This window comes from Rhinoderma darwinii, chromosome 4, assembly GCF_050947455.1.
Source record: "Rhinoderma darwinii isolate aRhiDar2 chromosome 4, aRhiDar2.hap1, whole genome shotgun sequence".
NCBI classification, from domain to species: Eukaryota; Metazoa; Chordata; class Amphibia; order Anura; family Rhinodermatidae; genus Rhinoderma; species Rhinoderma darwinii.
Window position 1 is genome coordinate 297,016,574 of NC_134690.1, and position 14,784 is coordinate 297,031,357.

Consider the following 14,784-nt stretch of genomic DNA (forward strand, 5'->3'; position numbering starts at 1 on the left):
ATATAGCAATGCGTCAGAGGAATCCGAAGTACAATCCGTTAGGACAATGAAAGTTGTGTAAAGAAATGATACAAAACAATATAAAGCGAGCAGGGCATCTGGTAAGTATACACTCCTTGAATAGCTATGGACTAGTGTATAGAGCCGATCTCTGCCTAAAGCAGAATATAAAGAATTAACCAGCTAACTAAAATCTTGAACCGTTTCCACAGGTATGGATATATAGGGGTAACCTTCAGCGCAAGATCAGGACCTATATTTATACCATGTTGAAAGTGAAATTCTATAGTGTATACATTGAATGCAGGAGGAGCCAACTGGATATGGGTCAAATTGGAGCCGCGTCTGTGGCAGTAAGCCGATTTAAGGGCATGGTGTCGAGTCAAAAATTGTGTTGGGAAGAGCAGATCATAGCAGGAGACTGCAGCCATCTATCACAAATTCTGGTGAATTTGAGAGGACTGTTTCTATGTTGGAATAACCACTTCTTATGGGGTAACATACTATCAACCAAAGACAGCCATTCTGCAAATGTAGGGGCATGACCGGACAACCATGTTTTGGCTAACAGCTTTTTGATATTATATAGTGTCTCTACGACACAAGTATGGATATGACGTGAGTCATATTCTGCAGGGTCGGGAGTGAATAGGAAAGTTTTAGGGAACTTCGGGACAGGAGTCCCCATCTCATCATTCAGATATGTGAACCTGATCCCAGAACCTGGCTACCGTAACGCAGGACCACACCAGATGATAAAAGGTACCGAAGGTTAGCCCACTTTTCGGGCATCCGTCAGGGTAGTCCGTACGGAAGCAATGTAATCTAGGGGTGGTATAATGTGCCTTATACAGTATGTAAAATTGTGTGAGTCGCTCATTCTAGTTGAACGATACAGATTTGTGGGAGGAGAGGGCTTTATCCCACTCATCCTCAGTCAGTGGACCTACATCACTTTCCTATTTTATCTTCAGTGGGATGAGCATAGAATCTCTAAACTTGCCGGTCAATAGGCTATAAAAATGAGAAATCAAGTGTTTAATGGGGGAGAGAGCATGAAGTTAGGAAGTGGGAATCTTTGGTACGTTATCTCTCCAGGGCCCAACTGATTCAAGTGGATGTTTGATACAAATAGGAGAACAATTCGGAGGAGGGGTGTATAAATTCCTCTTGCAGCTCTGGTAATGTCTTACTGTCAGAATACATGTTGGAGGGATACAAAATACCATTCTTGTGCCAAGGGATATCAATGGAGAGCTGTAATAGTTCTGTGAGAGCTTTACATTGCCATAAGGGCGTGTGCCTAGTGATGCCAGTGGAGTCGAACATGCGCTGGGATACATCCCACACTAGTAAGGCCTGGATAAAGAGGCTCTGTCACCACATTATAAGTGCCCTATCTCTTGCATAATGAGATTGGCGCTATAATGTAGGTAACAGCAGTGGGTTTTTTTATTTAGAAAAACTATCTATTTTCATCAAGTTATGAGCGGTTTTTAGCTTTATTCTAATGACTTTCTTAATGCCCAACTGGGCGTGTTTTTACTTTGGGCAGCGTCATACACTTCTCTCCAAAGCCCACTTGGTCGGCACTGTTCAACGTTTCGTGTCGGGATAAAAACAACAAATGGGAATGCCCGCAAGAGGTGCACTGAGGTGAACCTCTGCATTAACGGATCATCTGATTGGAAGAATGGCGCATAGTAATCAATTTTGTACTGCAAGTTATTTGGATGTCAAATCCCAAGCCTAGGGTGGCAATCCGTGTCGACACAAACCATCAGAAGGGAGATAAGTAACACGCCCCCTTTCCAGTACACGCCCCGTTGACTGTTCAGGGGGTTATTTAAATATAGGGCGCCAAATCGAACGGCACCGATATCTAAGTAATGGAGGGAGGTAGACATTTTTTTTAAGGTGCCCCATGGTTTGTACATGCTGCACATGTATGGGGAGGTAAAAGGTTCTCTAAACGCCCAGAAAAACGGGTGAAAAAATTAAAGCTGAACGCCTCCAAACATCTGCCCATTGATTTCAATGGGAAAAGCAGCATTAAGTTCCGACAGGCCGTTTTTTTACGCGGCTGTTTGAAAAATCGGCGCGTAATATAAAACGCCCTGTAAAAAAGTGCATGTTACTTCTTGAGCCGTTTTTGGAGTAGTTTTTTATTGTCAATAGAACCCCAAAAACGGCTGAAGATCAGAGGCTGTTTTCCCTTGAAAACCGCTCCGTATTTTACAGCCGTTTTGCGGGTGAACATACCCTCAGGGCGAACGCACACCGATTTGTTTCAGAAATTTTTACAACGATCACATTAATCTGAGTGGGGCTAGCAGAAACCACATCTATGGGATGAATTTTAAGTCACAGAACTTTCTACAACAAATCTACAGTCTAACTAAAAGCCTGCAAGCCACAAAAGAGTGGGCGTACAGGCTGCTGCAAGGTGAGGAAGATGCTATTTTTACATGGGAAGATATATTACGGAGTTTTAAGATATTTATATGTACCGATTTATGCACCAAAAAACCCCCCAAACTATTTAATTCTTTCCTGCCCTGTACCGTAAATCTATAACGCTGGTGGCTAGGCCTTAACGTGAAGTGTGTGGCGCAGGGATGGCTTAGGATCCGAGCCCCCGCTATTAGCTATGTGTGTGAGCGCTAACAGCCGGGATCGGAACAAACTCTTAATCAGGCTGTTTAACCCCTTATATGCCAGGTCAGTAGCAACTTCAGCATCTAATCTGTTAGGCCTCATGCACACGAACGTATAAACGCCCGTAATTACGAGCCGTAATTACAGCCCCATAGACTTCTATTGGCCACGGGTACCTTCTCGTATGCTTACGAGAAGGTGCCCGTGCCGTTGACAAATATGGAACTTGTCCTATTTCAGGCCGTAATAACGGCACGGGCAGGCCCATAGAAGTCGATGGGGCTCCCGTAATTACCAGTGGCTACGTGTGTGCACCCGTAATTACGGGAGCGTTGCTAGGCGATGTCAGGGGATAGTCACTGTCCAGGGTTCTGAAAGAGTTAACTGATCGGCAGTAACTCTTTCAGCACCCGGGACAGTGACTACCGCTGGAGTTAATAGTATTAAAAGTTAACTTACCTGCTTCCTCCAGTCCGGCATCCCGGGATGACGTTTCATCCCATGTGACTGCTGCAGCCAATCACAGGCTGCAGCGGTCACAATGGACTGCCACGTCATCCAAGGAGGTTGGACTTGATGTCAAAAGAGGGACGTGTCACCAAGACAACGGTACGTATGAGCTTTTACTTTCAATCGCTGCGGAAACTCTTCCCGAAAGGGCTGCCCCTTCTCCCTTTCCAGGACTGATAGAAAAGGGGCTGCCGATAAGTGCGGAGAAAACTGATCCGTAAATACGGGTGGAATACTGGTGACACCAGACCTGTATTTACGGGCACGGGTCCGTAAATACTGGTGGAATACTGGTCGAATACGTGTGACAAACGACCCGTATTTACGGGAGGAAAAAAATACGTCTGTGTGCATGAGGCCTTAGACAGAGGGAGGGGGCTACCTCTTTCACCCCATCAGCGCTTGCGTGGCCGGGTGCCGATAGGTTATCATGGCAGGGCTTAATAGGTTACCATAGCAACCGTTGTTACAAACCGATCACCGTGGGGGGGGGCGCGATGGAGTGTTTGAGGGGGCGCCCCCTGATTCGAAGCATTTAAGGTGTTAAGCGGGCAGAATCAAAGTGAACTTTGATTCCGCACGTTGCAGGACGGTGTCGGCAGCGTGTAACAGCCGTCACCCACTGTGCAAGGAGCGAGCTCAGCCCGTGATCTCGCTCCATACTTCCCATACTTCGCTTCAACACGTACAGTTACGTGATTTTGCGTTAAGGGATTAAAAATACACTTCTAGTGTAAAATAGGTTTAAATAAAGTATATATGGTTAGTATCGCCACATTCATATTGACAACTATGATAACGTTTATACCGCATGTTTAACAAAAAAACAAATAATCAAAAAGAAATAGCTGTTTCTACTGATCAACCCCCTTAAAAATTGAAAGTTAAGTTAGGCCCCATACAAACAATCATAATTTTGCTCTGCAATTACGGACCAAAATAGTTTCATTAATTTCTTTGGTGCACAGACACCTTCCCTTATATATACGGGAAGGTGTCCGGGCTGTAGAAAGCAACTGTATAAAATAAAATTGTCCTATTTTTATTTAATTTATGGACCTTGCTCCCATACTTTATAATGGGAGCACGGCCCGCAAATGCAGATGAGGGTCCGTGGCCGGCCGTGTGCAGAGGGCCTTATACAGTATTTACCCCAAAATGGTACCATTGAAAAATATAACTAGTCTCGCAATAAACAAGCTCTCCTAAATCTACGTTGACGGAAGAATAGTTAAAGAGGCTCTGTCACCAGATTTTGCAACCCCTATCTGCTATTGCAGCAGATAGGCGCTGCAATGTAGATTACAGTAACGTTTTTATTTTTAAAAAACGAGCATTTTTGGCCAAGTTATGACCATTTTTGTATTTATGCAAATGAGGCTTGTAAAAGTCCAAGTGGGCGTGTATTATGTGCGTACATCGGGGCGTTTTTACTACTTTTACTAGCTGGGCGTTCTGACGAGAAGTATCATCCACTTCTCTTCAGAACGCCCAGCTTCTGGCAGTGCAGACACAGCCGTGTTCTCGAGAGATCACACTGTGTCGTCACTCACAGGTCCTGCATCGTGTCGGCCACATCGGCACCAGAGGCTACAGTTGATTCTGCAGCAGCATCGGCATTTGCAGGTAAGTAGCTACATCGACTTACTTGCAAACGCCGATGCTGCTGCAGAATCAACTGTAGCCTCTGGTGCCGATGTGGCCGACACAATGCAGGACCTGTGAGTGACGACACAGCGTGATCTCTCGAGAACACGGCTGTGTCTGCACTGCCAGAAGCTGGGCGTTCTGAAGAGAAGTGGATGATACTTCTCGTCAGAACGCCCAGCTAGTAAAAGTAGTAAAAACGCCCCGATGTACGCACATAATACACGCCCACTTGGACTTTTGCGAGCCTCATTTGCATAAATACAAAAATGGTCATAACTTGGCCAAAAATGCTTGTTTTTTCAAAATAAAAACGTTACTGTAATCTACATTGCAGCGCCGATCTGCCGCAATAGCAGGTAGGGGTTGCAAAATCTGGTGACAGAGCCTCTTTAAGGCTCTTGGAATGTGGTGATTCAAAAATATATTTTATTTTTTTTATACATGAAAAAAAATGTGTTTTGTGCAAAAATAGTCAAATATAAAAAAAACTTAATTTTTGTTAGGCCCTATGCACACTAACGTGTTTTTGTGGCCGCATTTTATTTCTATGTTTATGTGCACACGACCGTGGTTTCCATGGTCTGTACAAGCCAGGCTTTTTTAAATGAATGCACATGGCCCATTTTTTGCGGGCGGCCGCAGGTGACACTCCACGGCCGTCCGAGCCGCAAATCATGGCCCGTGCACACCACTACGGTCGTGTGCATGAGGCCTTAAAGTAAATGTTTTACTCTACCATATGATGAACAGTGTGAAAAAAAATTTGATTTGCTGCCTCCCCTTCCAACAATTAAAATGCTTAAAGGTGTTTTCCACCTTCTGATGACATATCCACTGGATAACTCATCCGTACATGATCTGTGGGGGTCAGACACCCGGGCCCCGCACAGATCAGCTGGTCCAGTGGCTCCGTGCACCGGACGTACATGCCAGAGGCACTATGCGCCGGCCACGGAAAAGCGACCGAGCTGCAGTACTGCAGCTCTGCTCCTATTCAAGTGAATAGGAGCGGACCTGTAGTTCTGCAGCACGGCCGCTATGCTATGTACGGAGCCAACTGCTTCCGGCTCCGTACATAGCATTAGGTGCCATAACCTCCGGTGCCTGCAGGCCAACGGAGCGGCTTATTGATGTCCGACCCACACGGATGATTTACTGATAACCTATCCACCGAATAGGTCATCAGTTGTCAGAAGGTGGACAACCCCTTTGATCAATGATGTATAGGTACAACAAAATGATACCATTCTAAAAAAAATAACTTGTCCCTTGAAAAATAAAAAATCCTTTATGACTAAGTTAACAGATAAATAAAGTTATGGCTCTCGGAATGTGAAATGTAGAAAATAAAAAATTCGATGTCCTAAAGCCCAAAATAGCCCACATTCTTAAGGGTTTAAAGGAAGCAACTCCGCTTCTGAGATCCTTTTGAAATTTTTACAATTACTGAACGATCTGTGTGTATTTGAATTCTCATTGAGGTACTATGAAATAAAAGAATAGTTGTAACTTAATTGTAACATTGCTTTTCTGATATTTGACCTTTTTAGAGTTTATGAAACAACATTTGGGAAGGAAGGAGATGTGACTGGACCATCACTGCAATCAAACAAGGTATTACTATTTTGTTTTCTAAATCGTTCAAATGATGGGCTTTTGATGGCTCCCAATTGAATGCCAGCTATGCTGGTAAGAGGATATTTGCGTAAAAGCGACTGTCCAGTACAGCAAAATAAAATTAACCCCTTCAGGACACAGCCTGTTTTGGCCTTGTGGACGCAGGTGATTTTTGCAAATCTGACACATGTTAGTTTATGTGGTAATAGCTTTGGAATGCTTTTACCTTTCCAAGCGATTCTGAATTTTGTTTTCTCGTGACATATTGTACTTTACGTCTGTGAACAAATTGGTCGATAAATGCAGTATTTATTTGTGAAACACCACATTTTTGAGAAAATTTGCAAAAAATTGCATTTTTCTAAATTTGAATGTATCTGCTTGCAAAACAGATATTAACCCCTTCCCGCTCCTTGACGTACTATTACGTCATGGCAGCTGTATTGTTCGCGCTCCATGACGTAATAGTACGTTACGGGAGTAACGGCCGTTTCGGCCGTCCTCCCGACACATACAGGAGCTGTGACGCTGCTTTCTTGTTCAGCAGCTGTCACAGCTCCTACAGCGGGGACCGATCGCTGTGTCCCCGCTGATTAACCCCTTAAAAGCCGCGTTCTATAGAGATCGCGGCTTTTTAGGGGTTAAGCTACCATCGCCGGCCTGCTACGCGATAGCGGCCGGCGATGGTGACTATGGCAACCGGACACCAAACATTGGCGTCCGGCTATGCCATAGACGGAAGCCTAGTGGGTCCTGACAACGTCAGGACCCACTATGCTTGCTGTCAGTGAGTAGCTGACAGTTCTAATACACTGCACTACGCATGTAGTGCAGTGTATTGGAATAGCGATCAGAGCCCCCTGCCCTCATGTCCCCTAGTGGGACAAAGTAATAAAGTAAAAAAAAAGTTACAAAAAGATGTGTAAAAATAAGAAAATAAAAGATTTAAAAGTAATAAAAGTAAAAATCCCCCTTTTTCCCTTATCAGTCCTTTATTATTAATAAAAATATATAAACAAACAAATAAACTATACATAATAGGTATCGCCGCGTCCGTAACGGCCTGAACTACAAAATTATTTCATTATTTATCCCGCACGATGAACGCCGTAAAATAAAATAATAATAAACCGTACCACAATCACAATTCTTTGGTCACTTCACCTCCCAAAAAATGGAATAAAAAGAGATCAAAAAGTCGCATGTACCTAAAAATGGTACTGATCGAAACTACAGTTCGTTACGCAAAAAATAAGTCCTCGCACGGCTTTATTGATTGAAAAATAAAAACGTTATGGCTCTTAGAATAAGGTAACACAAAAAGTGAATGGTTGTTTACAAAACGTATTTTATTGTGCAAACGCCATAAGACATAAAAAAAAACTATAAACATATGGTATCGCCGTAATCGTATCGCCCCGCAGAATAAAGTGAATATTTTATTTATAGCGCACGGTGAATGCTGTAAAAAAAAAAGAATAAAAAAACAATAGTAGAATTGCTGTTTTTTAGTCACCACGCCACCTAAAAATAGAATAAAAACTGATCAAAAAGCCGCATGCACCCCAAGAAAACTACAATGGATTCCTCAAGGGGTCTAGTTTCCAAATTGGGGTCACTTTTGGGGGGTTCCCAATGTTTTGGCACCACAAGACCTCTTCAAACCGGACATGGTGCCTAATAAAAAAGAGGCCTCAAAATCCACTAGGTGCTCCTTTGCTTCTGAGGCCGCTGCTTCAGTCCATTACCGCCCGAGGGCCACATGTGGGATATTTCTAAAAACTGCAGAATCTGGGCAATACGTATTCATTTGCGTTTCACTGATAAATCCTTTTGTGTTATAAAAAAAATGGTATAAAGAGGATTTTCTGACAAAAAAAAAATATGTAAATTTCACCTCTACTTTGCTCTAAATTCCTGTAAAACACCTAAAGGGTTCATAAACTTTCTAAATGCTGTTGTGAATACTTTGAGGGGTCTAGTTTCTAAAATGGGGTATTTCATAGGGGTTTCTAATATATGGGCCCCTCAAAGCAACTTCAGAACTGAACTGGAACCTAAAAAAATAAATAAATGAGGCAATACTTCACTTCTTACATTATACTGATAATGAGCCGTGCCCACCCCGAGATGACCCCAGTTTTGACCGTTTGTATAAACGGAGACCCCTATTAGACCGTTCCAGTGCCCGGTTTTCCCCAGCATACACCCCGAGAAGTGTATTTCTATTGATGAGTCCTTGGTACATTTTAAAGGGAGGGTTCAATTCCGCGAGTACCTGCCGGGTAAGAGGGCAAGGTATGGCGTGAAGATGTATAAGCTGCGAGAGTGCATCAGGGTATACCTACAGGTTTAGGATATATGAAGGAAAGGCCACCCCCAAACCAGACTGCATCCTGGACTACAATAGGTACATGGGAGGGGGGTGGACTTGTAAGATCAAGCCCTGAAGCCCTACAGCGCTATGCGGTGTGGTATAAGAAGCTGGCCGTGCACATCATACAGATGGCTTGGAATTTCAAGAGGTGATTATCAAGAACCTAATCTTTAGGGACCAAGAAGGGGGGGCACCCAGTACTTCTGGAAGCGGGGCCACACGCATCGTACCAGGGCGGCAACACTTTCCAGGGGAAGTTCCCCAAACTGGCAAGAAGGGGAAAAAGTCAAAAGAGGTGCAAAGTCTGCTATAAGAGGGCGATAAGGGATGACACAATATATCAATGTGACACGTGTCCCGAATAACCAGAGCTCTGTATAAAAGAGTGTTTTTAAAATTTATCATACATCCCTTGGCTTATAATTTACCCCAATTTTACTTACCCTGATGCACTCCACACAGCTTATCCCCCCTCGTCTTTCCCCTCTGGGCCCTGCTGTGTGCCCAGGCAGCTGATAACAGCCACATGTAGGGTATTGCCATACCCGGGAGAACCCACATTACAGTTTATGGGGTGTAGGTCTCCGGTCAAAATGCTCACTACACCTCTAGATGAATGCCTTAAGGGTGTAGTTTTTAAAACGGGGTCACTTCTTGCGGGTTTCAACTGTACTGGTACCTCAGGTGCTTCTGCATACATGACTTCGCACTAGAAAATCCCCAGTGGCCAAATGGTGGTCCTTTCCTTCTGAGCCCTCCCATGGGCCCAAACGGCAGTTTATCACAACAAATGGGGTATTGCGGCCCTCAGAACAAATTGCGCAACAGAATGGGGTATTTTGTTTCTTGTGAAAATAAGAAATTTTCAGCCAAAACTACGTAGTATTTGGAAAAAATAATTTTGTTTTCATTCCCAGCCCAATTCAAATTAGTTCTGTGAAAAAACTATGCGGTCAAAATAGTCACAACACCCATAAATGAATTCCTTGAGGGGTGTAGTTTCCAAAATGGGGTCATTTGTGATTTGGTTTCTATTGCTTTGATAGCTCTGGGGCTCTGCAAATGCGACATGGCACCCGAAAACCAATCCAGCAAAATCTGGACTCCAAAGAACTCACAGCGCTCCTTTCCTTCTGAGCCCTCCCATGGGCCCAAACGGCAGTTTATCACCACAAATGGGGTATTGCCGCACTCAGGACAAATTGGGCAACAAAATGGAGTATTTTATTTCTTGTGAAAATAAGAATTTTTGAGCTAAAATGACATATTATTGGAAAAAATATATATTTTTTTAATTCCCAGCCCAATTCAAATAAGTTCTGTGAAGAAACTATGGGGTCTAAATGGTCACATTACCCATAAATGAATTCCTAGAGGGGTGTAGTTTCCAAAATGGGGTCACTTTTGGTGGGTTTCCATTGCTTTGATACTTCTGAGGCTCTGCAAATGCGACATGGCACCCGAAAACCAATCCAGCAAAATCTGGACTCCAACAAACATATAGCGCTCCTTTCCTTCTGAGCCCTCCCATGGGCCCAAACGGCAGTTTATCACCACAAATGGGGTATTGCCACACTAAGGACAAATTGGGCAACCAAATGGGGTATTTTGTTCCCTGTGAAAATAAGAAATTTTGATCACAAATGACATTTTATTGGTTAAAATGAAATTTTTTTCATTTCACAGCCCAATTCAAATACGTGCTGTGAAAAAACTGTGCGGTCAAAATGGTAACAACAACCATAAATGAATTCCTTGAGGGGTGTAGTTTCCAAAATGGGGTCACTATTGGGGGATTCCTACTTTTTTGGCACCTCAACACCTCTTCAAACCTGGCATGCTGCCTAAAATATATTCTAATAAAAAAGAGGACTCAAAATGCACTAGGTACTTCTTTGCTTCTAGGGCTTGTGTTTTAGTCCACGAGCGCAGTAGGGCCACATGTGGGACATTTCTAATAACTTCAGAATCTGGACAATACATAGTTAGTAGTATTTCTCTGGTAAAACCTTCTGTGTTACAGAAAAAAAAATGAATAAAATTGAAATTCCGCAAGAAAAATGAAATTTGCAAAGTTCACCTCCACTTTGCTTTAATTCCTGTGAAATGCCTGAAGGGTTAAAAAATTTTCTAAATGCTGTTTTGAATACTTTGAGGGGTCTAGTTTTTAAAATGGGGTGTTTTATCAGGGTTTCTAATACATAGGCCCCTCAAAGCCACTTCAGAACTGAACAGGTACCTTAAAAAAAGATTTGAAAAATGGGCTCTGAGCCTTAAGGCCAAAACTAGGCTGCGTCCTTAAGGGGTTAATACCACACACAATAGTTACTAGTTAACATTTCCCATATGTCTACTTTGTTTGCATAGTTTTTTGAACGTCCTTTTATTTTTTTAGGACGTTACGAGGCTTAGAACTTTAGCAACAATTTCTCACATTTTCAAGAAATTTCCAAAACGTATTTTTTTTCATGGACCAGTTCATTTCTGACGTGGCTTTGAGGGCCTTCTATATTAGAAACGCCCCATAAATCACCCCATTTTAAAAACTGCACTCCTCAAAGTATTCAAAACCGCATTCAGAAAGTATTTGAACCCTTTAGGCGTTTCACAATAATTAAAGCAAAGTCGAGGTGTAATTTACAAATGTAATTTTTTTTGCAGAAATTAATTTGTAATAGCAAAATTTCTGTAACAGAAATATCCCACATGCGGCCCTAGTGTGCTACTGGACTGAAACACAGGCCTCACAAGCAAAGGAGCACCTAGTGGATTTTGAAGCCTCCTTTTTATTACAATATATTTTAGGCTCCATGTCAGGTTTGAAGAGGTCTTGTGGTGCCTAAACAGTGGAAACCCCCAAAAAAGTTACCCCATTTTGGAAACTACACCCCTCAAGGAATTGATCTAGTTGTATAGTGAGGATTTTGACCCCAAATGTGTTTTGCTGAATTTATTGGAATTAGTCTGTGAAAATGAAAATCTACATTTCTTCTGAAGAAACAGACATTTTACATTTTTGCAAGGAATAAAGAAGAATAAGCACCCCAATATTTGTAAAGAAATTTCTCCTGATTACGGCATTACCCCATATGTGGTCATAAACACACGACAGCCCTCAGAAGGGAAGGAGCGCCATTTGGCTTTTGGAGTAATATGTTGACATTATTTTTTTGTACATTCTTTTTCTAGGACTTTCTAGGCTTAGAACATAGGCAGCAATTTCTCATATTTGAAGACCATTTCAAAAGCCTTTTTTTGAGGACCGTTTTAGTTCTGAAGTGGCTTTGAGGGGAGTTTATATTAGAAACCCCCCATAACCCACCCCATTTCAGAAACTTCACCCCTCAAAGTATTCAAAACCGCATTTAGAAAGTTTGTAAACACTTTAGGCATTTCACATGAATTTAAAGAGGCTCTGTCGCCACATTATAAGTGCCCTATATTGTACATAATGTGATCGGCGCTGTAATGTAGATAACAGCAGTGTTTTTTATTTAGAAAAACAATTTTTGACGGAGTTATGACCTATATTCGCTTTATGCTAATGACTTTCTTAATGGACAACTGGGCATGTTTTACTTTTTGACCAAGTGGGCGTCGTGGAGAGAAGTGCATGACACTGACCAATCAGCGTCATACACTACTCTCCATTCATTTACACAGCACACAGTGATCTAGCTAGATCACTATGTGCAGCCACATAGACACACATTAACGTTACTCAAGTGTCCTGACCGTTAATAGACATCACTACCAGCCAGGACGTGATGTCTATTCAGAATTTTGACACTTTAGTAATGTTTGCGTGAGATTTACAGCAAGGCAAGCGTAAGTCAGGATTCTGAATAGACATCACGTCCTGGCTGGTAGTGATGTCTATTCACGGTCAGGAAACTTGAGTACCGTTAATGTGTGTATGTGGCTGCACATAGTGATATAGCTAGATCACTATGTGCTGTGTAGATGAATGAAGAGAAGTGTATGATGCTGATTGGTCAGCGTGATACACTTTTCTCTCCAACGCCCACTTGGTCAAAACGTCAAATACGCCAAGTTTTCCATTGTGAAGGGGCGGGGTGTGGACCCACTGGGCCGTACCGCGTAGCAGCTGGCCAACAATGTACAAAACAATGTCTTTAGTTCGGAACGGGTACCTGAGGCAATGTAGACCGTAGTGGAAGCAGGACTTGACTTTCTTAGCAGGTAGCACCGTGGATGCAGCGGAAGACTCGACTTGGCATTCACTGTAGATACGATAGCACGGGATATAGGGCACAGGCAGCAGGAACGGGTAACACTGGGAACTGGAAAACACCGGGAGACCATTTGCAAGATAAACTAAGGTATACAACAACGCTCAGGCAAGGAACCGGTGGGCAGAGCCCCTTTTTATAGTACAGCAGCCATTTGGGCTAATAATTGATGGGTGACAGCTGGACGCGTACTGGCCCTTTAAGGCCGTGCACGCTAGGGAATCAGTCCGAGGACCCGGAAGTGAGTGCAGGCGTCTCCCTGGAGGGAGCTGACACCGTGAAGAGAGATGTCCATGGCCGGGGCTGTCAAGGGGTAAGTCTAAACGACGACCCCCAGCCATAGACGTAACATCCATTAAGAAAGTCATTAGCATAAAGCTAAAATAGGTCATAACTCAGTCAAAAATGATTGTTTTTCTAAATAAAAAACCCTGCTGTAAGCTATATTACAGCGCCGATTATGTACAATATAGGGCACTTATAATGTGGTGACAGAACCTCTTTAAAGCAAATTGGAGGTGCAATTTACAAATTTCATTTTTTTTGGCAGAAAATTTCTTTATTCCATGTTTTTCTCTGCTAATCAGAAGGTTTTACCAGAAAAAATCAACTCTATATTTATTGCCCAGGTTATGCAGTTTTTTGAAATATCCCACATGTGGCCCTAGTGTGGTAATGGACTGAAGCACAGGATACAGAAGCAAAGGAGCACCTAGTGGTGTTTGGGGCCTCCTTTTTATTAGCGCATATTTTAGTCACCATGTCAGGTTTCAAGAGGTCTTGTGGTGCCAAAACTGTGGAGCCCCCCCAAGTGACCCCATTTGGCAAACTACACCACTCAAGGAAATTGAGGGGTATAGTGAGCATTTAGACCCCACGGGTTGTTTGTTTTTTTGCTCCATTTTCTGGAATTAGGCTGTGAAATTGAAAAGCACATATTTTTGCGATAAAATGTGCACATTTTTTATTTTTTTCAAGGAATAAAGGTCAAAAAGCACCCCAACATTTGATAAGCAATTTCTACCGATTTAAGGCAATACTGAATATGTGGTTATACATTGCTGGTTGGACAAACGGCAGGGCTCAAAGGCAGGAGCGCTGTTTGGCATGTAGATTTTGCTGGATTAGTTTCTTGCCGCCATGTCGCATTTGCAGAGCTATTTAGGAAACTAGACCTCTTGAGGAATTCATTGTAGTTTTCATGGGGTGCATGCGAGTTTTTGATCAGTTTTTATTCTATTTTTTAAGAGGGAAAGGGACTAAAATTACATATTCACTTTAGTCTGCAGGGGGATATGATTACGGCATCACCATATGTATATAGTCTCTTATGTTTTATGGCGATCGCATAATAATATATATATATATATATATATATATATATATATTTTTTTTTTTTTTTTGTTTTTAAATCACTTTTTGCGTTGCCATATTCGAAGAGCCATAACAGTTTTTTTTTCTCACTTACCCTCCATGACCGCTCCACAGGAGGTAATGGCTCTGCCTCTAACTGGGACAGGAAACTACTCAAGAGGTTAAATAGCCCCTTCCCACCTCCCTGCTCAGTGTTCTTGCCTGTCCCTATTGGGCATCAAGAGGATGCTGCCGGCTGGGCTGGTGTCAGTCGGTTAGCCTACTTTAAAAATAAATCACCAGACCGTGAGTGGTCGTGTCTCACCTCTTTTTAAACAGTGCTCCCATCTTCCTGGAACTTGGGAA

At 42.7% G+C, this 14,784-nt stretch overlaps 1 protein-coding gene across 26 annotated transcripts in view; it reads left to right on the top strand.

Moving 5' to 3' along the window:
* AFDN (afadin, adherens junction formation factor) overlaps positions 1 to 14,784 on the top strand; it is a 529,325-nt gene that overhangs the window by 191,707 nt on the left and 322,834 nt on the right. For all 26 annotated transcript variants that reach the window (XM_075862614.1, XM_075862630.1, XM_075862615.1 and 23 more), the window contains one exon: positions 6,369 to 6,432. In XM_075862614.1, coding sequence (XP_075718729.1) covers positions 6,369 to 6,432 — 64 coding nt within the window. The remainder of the gene's footprint in view (positions 1 to 6,368; positions 6,433 to 14,784) is intronic.